This window comes from Camelina sativa, chromosome 8, assembly GCF_030686135.1.
Source record: "Camelina sativa cultivar CO46 ecotype springtype chromosome 8, ASM3068613v1".
In the NCBI taxonomy this organism is placed as follows: Eukaryota; Viridiplantae; Streptophyta; class Magnoliopsida; order Brassicales; family Brassicaceae; genus Camelina; species Camelina sativa.
Window position 1 is genome coordinate 29,012,902 of NC_141887.1, and position 12,556 is coordinate 29,025,457.

Consider the following 12,556-nt stretch of genomic DNA (forward strand, 5'->3'; position numbering starts at 1 on the left):
AAAGGCAATATCTCTAAAACAAGTAAAATGAAATATCAATAAAGTTGAACCCGATTTTTCGTGACAACTAATCTAAATGACGTTTTGGTTAAAGAAGTTGAAAAGAAGTGTCTATCGACCAGATTATGGATTAGATTAAAAATAGTATTATTGATAAGTACCATAATTACACACAAAATCTTCCATAATATTCTAACTGTAGCTTCCTTGCAATTTATAAGGAAAGAAGAGACGAAAGTTGTTGTTATCTGACCAAATTATACGGAAAGTTACGGAAAGTTAAGATATTCATATTTCCAAGTAATTAAAACAAAATCTCTGGCTCTCTGCTTTGTTAAGATACTACTTTTTTCTTTTTTTTGGACGGATAGATTGAAATATCCAAATGAATCCCCGTAATTTACAGGGAAGGTGCGTAGTGTTACCAAACAAGTGTTGAAGCCCCAATGTTACGTACAAGTAATTTAGTTGTACACGATAACTTGGAAGTTTCGCTTGTTCTTATCAAGTCAGTACAATTGTTTGAACTGAGAGTAAAGGCATTTTGGGGGGGGGGGGGGGGGGGGGGGGAGATGGAAAAGAGTTTGAAAACATGTTCATTGTTCTTAAAAATACTCTTACCAACTCAACAACATAATACCTCACGAAAGTAAATCCCAGAAAAATCCAAGACAAACGCAGATAATAAAACAGATAACCAAAATCTTTGCCTAAATATGAGAGAAATTGCGATGGTGAAAGCATTATTACTGACTAGCACCGAGCCACTTGGTGAAGTTATCAAACTCGGTGTAGTCACTGTCTGAGATCATAGTCTGGTACCAAGCCTTGCCTGCTGCTTTGATTGCTTGTGCCTCCTCCTACGGTAAACAAGAAAACAATAAGAGGTTAATGAAAGGAGACAACTTTGAGTTTATAAATCATAAAACTTTTCAAAAATAACAATTGATAACTGCGGACACTTGAGTAAAACACATGAACTCAATAATGTTCGATTAATGATGGACATGACACTAAAACATGAGTTTCTCTGCAAAACCAATCTTAATAAACCAAAGAACCATTCCAACATCAATAAACAAAACCAAATTGTATTCCAGAAGATGCCTTGGTCAACATAGTATATAGACTGCATAGCAAAAAAACGACTTATTCAACTGGAACCGACTCAGATTCAAACTCAATTTCTTTCATGCGTAGTATAGTAATGAAAACACACAATCTACATCAAAAGCCTCAGAATTTTATATGCTACATATCACCAGATGCAATGGCAGGCATAGAGAAATAAGAGCATTGTGTTTACCTTAGTGACGACCTTCCTCTTCTTCTCGAGCTTCTCCTTCTTAGACTTAACCCTTTGAGCTTCAGCCAACAGAGACATCCTCTTAGCAGTCTTAGCATAAGGATTCAACTTAAGCATCACATTAAGGTTCTTCAATGGGTTCTTCTTAAGAACAGCTCTCTTAGCATCCTTCTTAATCGGGTTCACCACACTCTGTACCTCATCAGAGTTGATAATCCTAGCAAGATCAGCGTTCACCATCTTCGAACGAGGCAAGACGTAACCCTTCTTCTTCTCAGATGGCTTCTCGAATGAGCCATAGATCGACTCAAGCTTCTCGAAAGCTGACTTGGTCCAAATCACAAACCTACCTAAGTGACCACCAGGAGCTAACTTCAACAAGTTAAGCCTCTCAACGTGACAAAGCTCAACACCAGGAAGATTCCTAAAAGCTTTCACAATCTTGGATCCTTCGGTTCCATACACTACAAGAGGACCTTTCCTAGAAATGTAACGACGGTTCCTCATTTTACCCTTACCAGGACGGATTCCGATACTGTTCTTTGCTTTCTCGGCGTCGTCATAAGCACCGATCTGCTTCAAAACCTTGATCGCAGCCGAAGTCTTCTCCACGGCTTCAGCTGAGTCACTGACAACGAGAGGCATCTCAGGAACATTCTCGATCTTGTGACCACGAGCCATCACAAGAGCCGGAACAGCTGTAGCGGCGATTGCAGAAACAATCGCGTGCCTCTTCATGTTGACATTGATGCGACGGTGCCAGCGTCTCCAGATCTTAGTCGGAGCAAACATACGACCACCACGACACATGTTTCCGAACGCGGCTTGACCGGCACGGTGAGTTCCCCCACCGGGGACACGAGGGATACGAGACACGGCTCTTCCAGTTCCCCAAGACTCGGCGGAGGTCTGGTGACCAGCCTTTTTGGAGACTGCGTAAGGCTGACGGCTATTGTTGGACATCTGGGCGTGGACGAAGTTGACGATGTCTGGTCGAACGGGAGCAGTCATGACGTCGGGTAAAGTGACGGTGGTGGATTGATCGGTGCTCATGTCACCGTCAAGTCCTTGGACGGAGATGAGGGGTCGTGCGGCGGCTGAAGCAACCATTTTGAGTTTTTTTGGCTGTAACGAGAGTCTGCCAATGAGGCTGTGTGCTTTTAAAGCACATATTAGCTACTTAGGGTTTCTTGAAAGGGTATTCCCGTAATTTGCGAAAGTGGAATTATAAAAAGGCCGAAAGGCCCAATAATGTCCAGCAGAATTTGAAGTCCCATGGTCCAATAACAGCTGTCTTAAAGAATTCACAAGTAGATTAAAATTTAGTTGAATAACAAAACTGAACTGGGCCTTGTGAATCCACATTAATTAATTTAAGAAGAAATTAATCTTCTTTCGTTACTTCATTTCATGAGCTCTCTTCTCTCTACCAAACCAAACTCTTATTATAAACCAATGGGAGTCATGGACTCTAGTGGTCTAGTGGATGTCTCTTCTCTTTGACTTTATATGTCGCATAGTCTCTATCTAATAATTTGGTCAGACACTGGTTAATGAATAATTCCTCATTATTTGATTAGGACTATTTTAAGCCAAAAAAAGCATAGAACACCTGCTACGATGAACATTTATACGTTCTTCTCATAGGATCGGGAGTTTGGCAGATACTTAAATCGGCAATGTTTGTATATCAATAGACATTAGGAGCTTGAATCTACTTAAATCCGCAAGGCTTGTATCCCGAACAATGTTGAAGACTGATTTATAAGATCTTTCCAACGATGGAGCAGACCTCTTCGTTGGAAACATGTGGCTTCGTTAATTGTGTTGCCAAGCTCAAAGGACATTAAAGTTTATGGCTTTACGGCTGAGAGGTTACCTTAAATCGGAAAAAATCAGAATAAAATTGTATGTCGGAAATAATCAGAAATAATCAGAGAATAAAATTGTATGTCGGAAATAACCTGAATCATAACAGGAACCATATCAGTTCCAAATTGTTGCAAAAGATCAGGCTGATTGACAAGAAAACTTTCCTTTTCCAATGCCAGCTGATTATCCTCAACGGATGAAGCTGGAAGAAGCTCAATTACCAACTTCAAGACTTTTCATGCACCTGAATTGTACGTTTGGTTTCAACCAACATGAATCCCAATATCACCGCATTCTTCAAAAAAAATCAGCTTACTAACATATACTCCATCCACTTAATGTTATTTGGCTACATGACTATTTTGCAAAGAAGACCCTCTGTTGGAGAACCAAAGATATAAAAGTGATCAATAATAAAACACAAACCTGATTGGAGGTGCATGCATTGATAACATGTGTAGAAGACACTGAATGAGAAATGTCATACGTTGACATGATTTCTTTTAATCTGTAGCCAATGTTAAGTTCGTATAACGTTCTGAAAGCTAAAGTTGAACCAGAAGAAAGTTTTCTCGGCAATCCAATCACACCCTGCAAGCCAAAGTAAAAGTGCAAGATGTTATATTTATGCAATGAAAAGAAAGGACAAACAAATGGAGAAGAAAATCTCAGGTACATTGTAAACAGGTTGAGACAGGGTAGTGCGGCTATTCAAGTTTAAGAGATGTGTTGATTGATGAATTAGTCCATGACGACACAGTTGATCCAACATTTCAGGTGACTCACTAACTTGATCTGCTATTTTTGTCAAGCAAATAGCCACATTCTCAACCAACTGCAAAAAGGACACATAAATACTATCAAATACTCGCAGAAATTCTTTTGATTCAGCGGAAAAAAAGAAACAAAAGAAACAAATTCTGACCTGTCGATCTTCGTATTGAAGAATATTACATAATATAGGAACAGCATCCATGAAAGGCGAGGGAGACTCAGATGGAAGCTTCCTACATATATTGACCACAGTAGAAATTGCGACTCTCTGAAGCAAATGCGATGTTGAAACGGTAAGTCTTGTAAAGTCACCCATTTGAAATTGGAGCACCAGTCATTGATAGTTCATGGAAAAGTAGGACAAATCTCCTTGACCAAACAAGATGTTTAAATTCTGATTTCCTGTCACAGATCCCTGATTGCGCCTTGACGCTGGATTTCATCATATCTGTATTCCACCATAAAACCTGCAGCATATCTGTATATATCCACCTGGAATAAACAAAACATACACACATATGTAGAGCGCAACAGTCCTGATTTAAGAGAGGAAGCAAAAGCAAACATGAGACACATGAATTTAAAGATTTACAGCTTAAACAAATTGAATTTGTGGAATCTCTAATGATCAACAAGATCCAAAATCCGGTTAGTTTTAACACGTTTTGCAAATCTATTACTCAAGTTTTCATTATATAAAATTTTAAAAACTTAAAAAAGTTATATAATCCAACTTTAAAACAAAAACTTGCATGAAAACCCGTGAGAAATCTTTTTTTTTTTTAATACAAAATTTAAAGCTTTTTCAAATAGATAAGGAGTTACCTTGGTAATAGTAGAGTCTAGTTGGCGATAAGTAGAGTCTAGTTGGCGATAAGCTCTGACAAGCTTCGGCTCTTTTGGGATGTGCCTTCATTTCATCTAGAAACCATTGAAGCTTCTCGTTACTTAGAGTTCTTGTTCCCTGTGGATGCACCTAAAAAACGCAACCAAACAGAAAAAGCTCACTCATAATCAAAATGTACTGTTGAACAATTATGTTACAAAAACTAGAACATGATTGCTAGAAAACTAAAATTTAACTATACCTGATAGTTGATACGCAGCAGTACATCGACCCGCCACTTACCAGAAATTCTTGAAGCTTCCACCATAAAAGTAAATAACATTTACGAAAACACCTTCTTGAGCAGATTAAACTAAATCTTCCAACAGTTACTCATTTCCATTGAAAATGCACCTATACATTTTATACAGCAAAGATAGAGTCAACACCATCATACCAAATCAAACCATTCACATCAATCAATCTCTTCATATTCTGATTCCGTCAACAAATCAAACAATATTCTTACGTTCTTATTTGAAGAACAAAAGAATATAAAATACCATGGAAGAGACGAAACCACTACGTGACGTGCTATCACCTTTTGCAAAATGATAGCACGTCAACTGATTGAACAGGTTATGATTACAAATGATATTTGTAACTGGTAAAAAAAGTGACGATTAATATTATTAGACTGTGAAATTAGACTCATACTAACCTCAATCAAAATTTGGCGACTGGAAAAACCTTGAACCATCCCACATGTTAGGTAGACACACCTGCATATACCAAAGTAAAAGGAAATGAGACGAGTTTGAAATATTTGCTAATTAAAGAGGGCAAGGTTGTAAAGTGACAGTTTTGGTATAAGAAACTCCTCTTACCACTGTAACCCTCAAAGCCTTGACGCCGAAGTTGATCAAATAAATTTCACCATAAGACTGCATCACCTCTGAATATATGCACCTGGAATTAAAAAAGACAGAGCAAAAGCAAACATGAAGAGAGAGCAATTCGTATTCATCTGGGTAAATCAAAACACAACTTAAAGCAACGATAATCGGAGTTACCTTTGTAATGGTAGAGCTAGATGGCAATGAGCTTCAACAACCTTCAGCTCTTTGGGTTTGTGCCTTCACCTCATCCAGAAATTAATGAAGCTTTTCATTACTTTGAGCTCTTGTTCCCAGTATCACCTAAAAAATATAACCAATAACCAACAAAAAACACTCACTCAGCTGTATTTGCTATTAAACGGATATGGTCAACTGATCATTATAAATGGTAAAAAGGTAAAAATTAATATAATAAGACTGTGAAATTAGAGTCAAACTAACCTCAATCAAGATCTGGCGAATGAGAAAACCTTGAACCATTCTGCACGTTACGTACATACACCTGTAGTTAGAAACATACCAACGTATAAATAAAGTACAAAAATAGACGAATTTGAAATATTTTATAATTGAAGTGGGACTAGTTGTAAAGTGACAGTTTTGGCACAAAGCCTCGCCCTTGGAGTTGATCAATATATTCATCGTACGAACCCCATCATCGCTGAATATATCCACCTGAAAAAACAAAGCATACACAAATATTTAGAGTTCAGGAGTCGTGATTTAAGAGAGAACAAAATCAAACATGAAAGAGAGCAATATGTATTCATCTGGGTACATCTAAACACAACTTAAAGCAACTATAATCGGAGTTACCTTTGTAATGGCAGAGCTTAGATGGGCCTGAGTGTTATGGACATCGAGTCATATGGACACCATATGAATGCACTTAAAATATGTAACCAAACAGAAAAAGCCAACTCATAACCAAACTGTGTTTAAAAATTATGTTGTAAAGACTAAAACATGATGCTAAAACACTAAAAGTAAATTGACTTGTTTACCACAGTCTTGAACCCTCCACAATATTATTCAAGGAAGACTCACTATGAGCATCTAGAACTGATAAATGCACCTATAACAGCAAAGAAGAAAAGAAAATCTGATTAGATTAGTCAAAAAGCACATTTGAAATACCAGCTAAAGGGAACCAAGTTAATCAAGAAAAATGATAAATAAGAGTCAGACTAACCTAATCATGTTCGTGGCTGATGAGAAATCCCTTAACCATTCAGCAGCATGTTACCGTTACGTCGTCTATACACCTGCAAATAGAAACATACCAAAATATAAAAAAAAAGGATGAATTTAAAATATTTGTTAATTGAAGGGACCAAGTTGTAATCATGAAAACAAACAAGGGTTTAATCGTATATGAAATAATCATTAGTGATTGCAATTATAAATATACCAGTATCAGTTTGGTCATTACAGCCATGGAAGACCTGCAAATAAGCAATAGTATCGTGCTTTAGGACAAAGAAAGATGACAACAAATTCAAAAATAAAGTAAGTGGTAAAGCAAAAAAAGAAAAGAAAACAAAAGTCACTTACATTGTTATAGTAGCGCGCATGTGGAGACCGGAAAGCTCAAACAGGAATTTACAATCCAGTGGGATGAATATTAACAATAACCTGCATCGAGAATTTGAAAGACCAAACCAAAGAGTGAGTGATACAAGTTGAAGAAACAGTAGTGAAAAACAGGTCAGTATGTGATCAATAAGCTTCACGACAGAGAGTAAGATATCAAACACAGTCATTACCTCTGTAATGGGAGAACCTAGCTGGCAATGAGCTCTATGGGATGTGCCTTCACCTAACCCAGAAACCATTGAAACTTCTTGTCCCTGATACCAAACAATGAGTTCGTGTGCCAAGTAGCTACATTGAGATGGATGAACCTGAAAACAGTTGAAGCAAACAGAAAAAGTTAACTCGTAACCAACCTGAAATCACATAACAAGAAGATATCATATTAAAGAAAAAGAACCAACGAAAAGCTAAATCAAAAGAAAGATTAAGAGACAATTAACGACCTTACAAAATCAGAACCGAGATTAAACAGTGACCAAGCCAAGTCTGCAAAATAAACCCAACATCCTTGAAGAGGAACCTATCTGCAACAACAGAGCTAAGCATAAAAAAGGAGCAAGAGGTGTGAAAGTCTACCAATTTGTTAAGCCTGATCTGCAACATAGCTAAGCAAAACAAGGTTTAATAGAAAGAAGTTTTAGTAGTAGTAAGTAACAAGTAAACTAACCTTTTTAATTCTGATTCCACATACCCATAAATTCCTTTTGAATCAGCTCTTGAAAACCTGAAATCACAAAAAAGGAAGAAATCATCATAAGCATAAGAACCAACGAAAAGCTATCACAAAAGAAAAGAAGATTCACTTAATTAACATCCTTACAAAATCAGACCCGGAATTAAACGGTGACCAAGCCTAGGCTGCAAAATAAAACCAAAACAACCCTAACTAAGAATGAACAAAAGCAGATCAAATCCTGTAAAACAAGGTTTAGTAGTAACAAATAAACCCTAACTAAGCAAAAGCAAAGGTTAAGTAGTAAGTATCAAGTAAATCAACCTTTACTTCTGATTCCTCATCAGTATGCACGTTATTTGGATAACCTATCAAGAGACAATGAAAAAGTGTAACCTTAAGTAAGGAGAGCATCTGAGCTGCCTTTGTCGAGATATCTCCATAGAAAACGTATCTGTATAGAATCCCATCTGTATAAAACAGGAACAAAAGTTTAGTATCTTCATATATAGAACGAACGAACTGAGAAATAATAACACAACAAGAAGAAATGGATAAAATTCATCATCCAGCAGCAAGCAAAACCATACCTCTCTGGAGATTTGAAAGGCGTTTATGGAGACCATGCTTCGGACACTGGGATAATCTGTCCACAAATGGCTGCAACACAGAACAGAGGAAAGATGAAAGTTCGAAATGGAGAAGCTTTGCAGTAGGTTCTGACATTAAGGGAAGAAGCTTGCTGAGTCAAAGACCTATACATACCTTCCAAATCAGTTCGAATTTGTTTTGATTTGAAGATCCAACCCACTTTCCCTGCACTATAAACATAACAGGAAAGTAAAGCTCACAGCACTTTAGTAATAAGCACCAAATACAAAATTCAATCTGAGAAGTAAACACAAAAACCTACTGCAAAGCTCTGTACTTCAGCAGGATTAGCACCAGATAGCTCCTCGGCATCTACGCTAGCAAAAGGTATGGAATGATTCAATCTGCAAAAAAACAAAAACACAAATCAGACAATGGAGGTTGATAATAAATAAATTAGCTCAACTAAAAAACCTGTGGAGACAATAGACTTGGGAATTCCTAACCAAATACCTCTAACAATAATTGGATCATTGAAACTGATAACGAGGAACCAGGGTAAAAGCATTACCATCGTTAGCATTTCATCTTCATCAACGTTAGCATCCAAAACCTGAAATAACAAAAACGACAAGTAAATAACATGTAATTAGAAGGGAAAATAAAATAAAACAATAGTAGAGATGCGTTTAGAGCAAGGAACCCATGAGAACGCCAGAGGAAGATCAGCCAGAGCCATAACTGATTGATAAATGCATCATCCAAAACCTGAAAGAACAAAAATGACAAGTAAATAAACATGTTAGAAGGAAAAAAATCCACAAAACCAAAGTGAAATTTCAAAAACAAATATAAGAGATGTGTTTAGAGCAATGAACCCATGAGAACGCCTGAGGACAGTCATGATTGATAAAAGCATCATTGAAAACCTGAAATAACAAAAAGGACAAGTAAATAACAGGTAAATAGAAGAAGGGGAAAAAAAACCCACAAAACCAAAGTGAAAATTCATGAACAGATAATAGAGATGTAATATATGACGTTACCATCATTAGCATTCCATGTTCATCAACCTTAGCATCGCAAAGCATCATCCAAAACCTGCAATTACAAAAACGACAAGGAAATATTAACATGCAATTAGATGGGAAAAAACCACAGAACCAACGTGAAGACTCAGATTAAAACCATAGCAAAACAAGGTTTAGTAGTAACAAGTAAACTAACCTTTTAATTCCGATTCCTGAGACCCATTAACTCCTATTGAAATCAGCTGTTGAAAACCTGAAATCACAGAACAAGAAGAAATCATAACAAAGCAAAAGAACCAACGAAAAGCTAACTCAAAAGAAAGATGAAGAGACAATTAACGTCCTTACGAAGTGTTACCTTAAGTAAGGAGAGCATCTAAGCTGCCTTTGTCGAGATATCTCCATACAAAAGGTATCTGTATAAAACAAAACATGAACATAAGTTTAGTATCTTCATATATAGAACGAACAAGAAGAAGTGTATAAAATTCATCAAGCACCAAGCAAAACCATACCTCTCTGGAGATTTGAAAGGGTTATGGAGACCATGCTTCGGGCACTGGGATAATCTGTCCACAAATGGCTGCAACATAGAACAAAGGAAAGAAGAACGATAGAAATGAAGAAGCTTTGCAATAGGTTCTGACATTAAGGGAAGAAGCTTGCTGAGTCAAAGACCCTACGATACATACCTTCAAAATCAGTTTGATGTTGTTACGATTTGAAGATCCAACGTAGATGCTAGCTCACTAGGAAGATCAGGGACATTACTGTGTTAGCCTGCAAAATTCAATAACATGGCAAAAACGCACCATGACAAGTCTGATGTAACATGAGAAACCAACAGAGATATAGGGCAAGAGACCAGTTAGTAACCTAATGTTTCTCTGTTCGAACCCTCCCACACATTAAACCCAGTGCCTGGACGGTCTGCATTAAAGAGACAGATGTATTTAATTTCACTTATATAGAAAGAAAGAAAAAATAGGTCAAGAGGAAGAACACTACCTGAAGATGTAGCGCAGAGAAGACAACGATCAATCAGATACATAACCGACCGAGCAATGTAATTGCTATTTGCGTCCTCATCATTAACGTGTTCCATTGCCACCCGAAGAGCCTTTTCTCTTACAAGCTTGTTTAACGGCCACCTTGCAAGGAAAGGCTCCACAAAGATGTGAAGAGAGTCCCATAAAAATCTACAAACATAAATGCAAATAGCAGTTTCAGGAAGCAACGGGATGGTTCCAGACCAATCAAAGATTCCGAGTATCTACAAACAAAAACGTGGGGAATATACGTAGATGTTAGTTAGTATCTAAAATCAAAACTAGTTGTGCTTAAAACAACAAAATTTGATTACCTTAGAAGCTTCAGCTGGTACGATCTGAAACGCTCTTTCTCTCAATGCGTAATCCCCACTCTGTAAATTAAGGGACAAAACAGTAAGGAATTCTAGTCAAGGCACTAGTTAAAAAGATATCAGAGAGAGCCAGAAAAATTTAATCACCTGGTGACAATAGATAAATCGAAGCATCTCCTTTGGATAATCTGCATCAAAAATCTCCTTGAGGTGTCCTGGGATATACAATGGAAGGGCTCCCATGCAGTCAAACCTCTGTTTCCACCCTACATCAAACAAAGTTGTATTCGTTAATAGCTACATGTAATTAGTAGGAAAAAAAAACCACAAAACCAAAGTGAAATTTCAAAAACAAATATAAGAGATATGTTTAGAGCATGAACCCATGAGAACGTCTGAGGACAATCACTCAAAGCCATCACTGATAGTTAAAAGCATCATCCATGACCTGAAATAACAAAAAAGGACAAGTAAATAACATGTCAATAGAAGAAGTGAACATGTAACTTTGTTCCAACAATTTCAGTAGCTAAACAAACCTTCTAGAGTCGTAGACAATAATAATACTACCCTACAGTAATATATAACATTGGAAAAAAAAAAACTTACAGTAATCTTTACATTAGCATCACCAAGGAGCAAGAGACACTACTGATCCCATTCCTTCAATTCCTCCTGAAAAACACACACACAGAAGTTACCCAATTAATTAATAAACCCTCATTCATCAAAGCTTGACGACAAGGATCAATCAAAAAGCCACATTACCGATCAATCAATTCATAGCATCTACTAATACAAATTTAAATCAACAAACTAAAAAAAGGAAACAGAAGGAATTAGAAACCCCAAAGTGAAAATAACATGAAATTCAAATTAGAAACCCTAAAGTGAAAAATCAGAAGCTATTATTTACGAAACCGAGGAAACGAGTGACAAAATTTTACAGAAAAAACAAAACAAAAAAGAGAGAGAGAGAGCAAGCAAAACCCTAGACAGCGGCGGATCAAGACGAAGCGGTGGGGAGGGGGGGGGGAGCGTCGAGCGATGATTGGGATCATAAATTCTCTTCCGAAACAAACACCTGCAAAGACGAAGAAGAAGAAGAAGAAACTAAGTAAACCCTAGAAGAAGAAGAAGAAGAAGAATAACAGAGCATTGAAGAAAATAAAAAGCAATTGAGAGAGAGAGAGAGATACCAAACCCTAGAAGAAGATGAAGAAGAAGAATTCATGAAGATGCGCAAGATCACACCATCAACGAAGAAGACCCGAGAAGGAAAAAAGAGAAGATGATGAAAGTATCAGAGAGTGGAGCGTGTGTTAAATACAATTTATAGATATAGGACTATATTATGACCGACGGTCAGGATTTAATCTTAACTATTTCCTTTTTTCTATTTGTTGTTTTGAACCGTTAGATGAAGATTGTGATATTACTGTAGAAGTATTAGACAGAGAGTGGAGCGTGTATTATTATTATTACTTAACTGAAACGTTAAAAGCAAAAAAAAAAGGAAATTCACTAACGTTATTAATTGGAGTCGGTTTATCTTTTCTTTGCAGCCCAGCTAAATTATATTGGGCTTTATGAGAAGCCCATTTGTGATAGATGACAACATTTTA

The 12,556-nt window shown here is 36.9% G+C and overlaps 2 protein-coding genes across 14 annotated transcripts; both read right to left on the reverse strand.

Moving 5' to 3' along the window:
- Positions 1 to 581: 581 nt before the first annotated feature.
- On the reverse strand, positions 582 to 7,275 carry LOC147940582 (large ribosomal subunit protein uL4y). 5 transcript variants are annotated; one of them, XM_087460920.1, is made up of 17 exons: positions 7,232 to 7,275; positions 7,089 to 7,122; positions 6,870 to 6,942; positions 6,682 to 6,752; positions 6,494 to 6,565; positions 6,119 to 6,352; positions 5,852 to 5,977; positions 5,666 to 5,747; positions 5,500 to 5,560; positions 5,041 to 5,192; positions 4,778 to 4,928; positions 4,104 to 4,444; positions 3,855 to 4,013; positions 3,605 to 3,769; positions 3,271 to 3,422; positions 1,307 to 3,185; positions 582 to 860 (listed from the first exon to the last, which is right to left on the reverse strand). In XM_087460920.1, exons 16-17 carry the CDS (start codon positions 2,414 to 2,416, stop codon positions 747 to 749), a joined length of 1,224 nt encoding a protein of 407 aa, XP_087317046.1. In that variant the 5' UTR covers positions 2,417 to 3,185; positions 3,271 to 3,422; positions 3,605 to 3,769; positions 3,855 to 4,013; positions 4,104 to 4,444; positions 4,778 to 4,928; positions 5,041 to 5,192; positions 5,500 to 5,560; positions 5,666 to 5,747; positions 5,852 to 5,977; positions 6,119 to 6,352; positions 6,494 to 6,565; positions 6,682 to 6,752; positions 6,870 to 6,942; positions 7,089 to 7,122; positions 7,232 to 7,275; the 3' UTR covers positions 582 to 746. The 5 variants fall into 5 exon arrangements, with proteins under 5 accessions (XP_087317046.1, XP_087317049.1, XP_087317050.1 ...); XM_087460923.1 differs by lacking the exon at positions 7,232 to 7,275 and having other exon boundaries at positions 4,104 to 4,430; XM_087460924.1 differs by lacking the exon at positions 7,232 to 7,275 and having other exon boundaries at positions 3,271 to 3,473; positions 4,104 to 4,430.
- Positions 7,276 to 7,441: 166 nt separating this feature from the next.
- On the reverse strand, positions 7,442 to 12,259 carry LOC104708858 (delta-1-pyrroline-5-carboxylate dehydrogenase 12A1, mitochondrial). 9 transcript variants are annotated; one of them, XM_087460927.1, is made up of 23 exons: positions 12,131 to 12,259; positions 11,922 to 12,015; positions 11,541 to 11,606; positions 11,315 to 11,379; positions 11,079 to 11,186; positions 10,932 to 10,991; positions 10,577 to 10,841; positions 10,445 to 10,498; positions 10,261 to 10,348; positions 10,084 to 10,151; positions 9,927 to 9,984; positions 9,765 to 9,821; positions 9,584 to 9,638; positions 9,416 to 9,466; positions 9,241 to 9,305; positions 9,109 to 9,150; positions 8,856 to 8,941; positions 8,712 to 8,767; positions 8,537 to 8,606; positions 8,343 to 8,416; positions 7,965 to 7,997; positions 7,717 to 7,759; positions 7,442 to 7,581 (listed from the first exon to the last, which is right to left on the reverse strand). In XM_087460927.1, exons 4-9 carry the CDS (start codon positions 11,348 to 11,350, stop codon positions 10,344 to 10,346), a joined length of 528 nt encoding a protein of 175 aa, XP_087317053.1. In that variant the 5' UTR covers positions 11,351 to 11,379; positions 11,541 to 11,606; positions 11,922 to 12,015; positions 12,131 to 12,259; the 3' UTR covers positions 7,442 to 7,581; positions 7,717 to 7,759; positions 7,965 to 7,997; positions 8,343 to 8,416; positions 8,537 to 8,606; positions 8,712 to 8,767; positions 8,856 to 8,941; positions 9,109 to 9,150; positions 9,241 to 9,305; positions 9,416 to 9,466; positions 9,584 to 9,638; positions 9,765 to 9,821; positions 9,927 to 9,984; positions 10,084 to 10,151; positions 10,261 to 10,343. The 9 variants fall into 9 exon arrangements, with proteins under 9 accessions (XP_087317053.1, XP_087317058.1, XP_087317051.1 ...); XM_087460925.1 differs by lacking the exon at positions 7,442 to 7,581 and having other exon boundaries at positions 7,716 to 7,797; positions 7,941 to 7,997; XM_087460929.1 differs by lacking the exon at positions 7,442 to 7,581 and having other exon boundaries at positions 7,716 to 7,797; positions 7,941 to 7,997; positions 9,051 to 9,150.
- Positions 12,260 to 12,556: the final 297 nt, after the last annotated feature.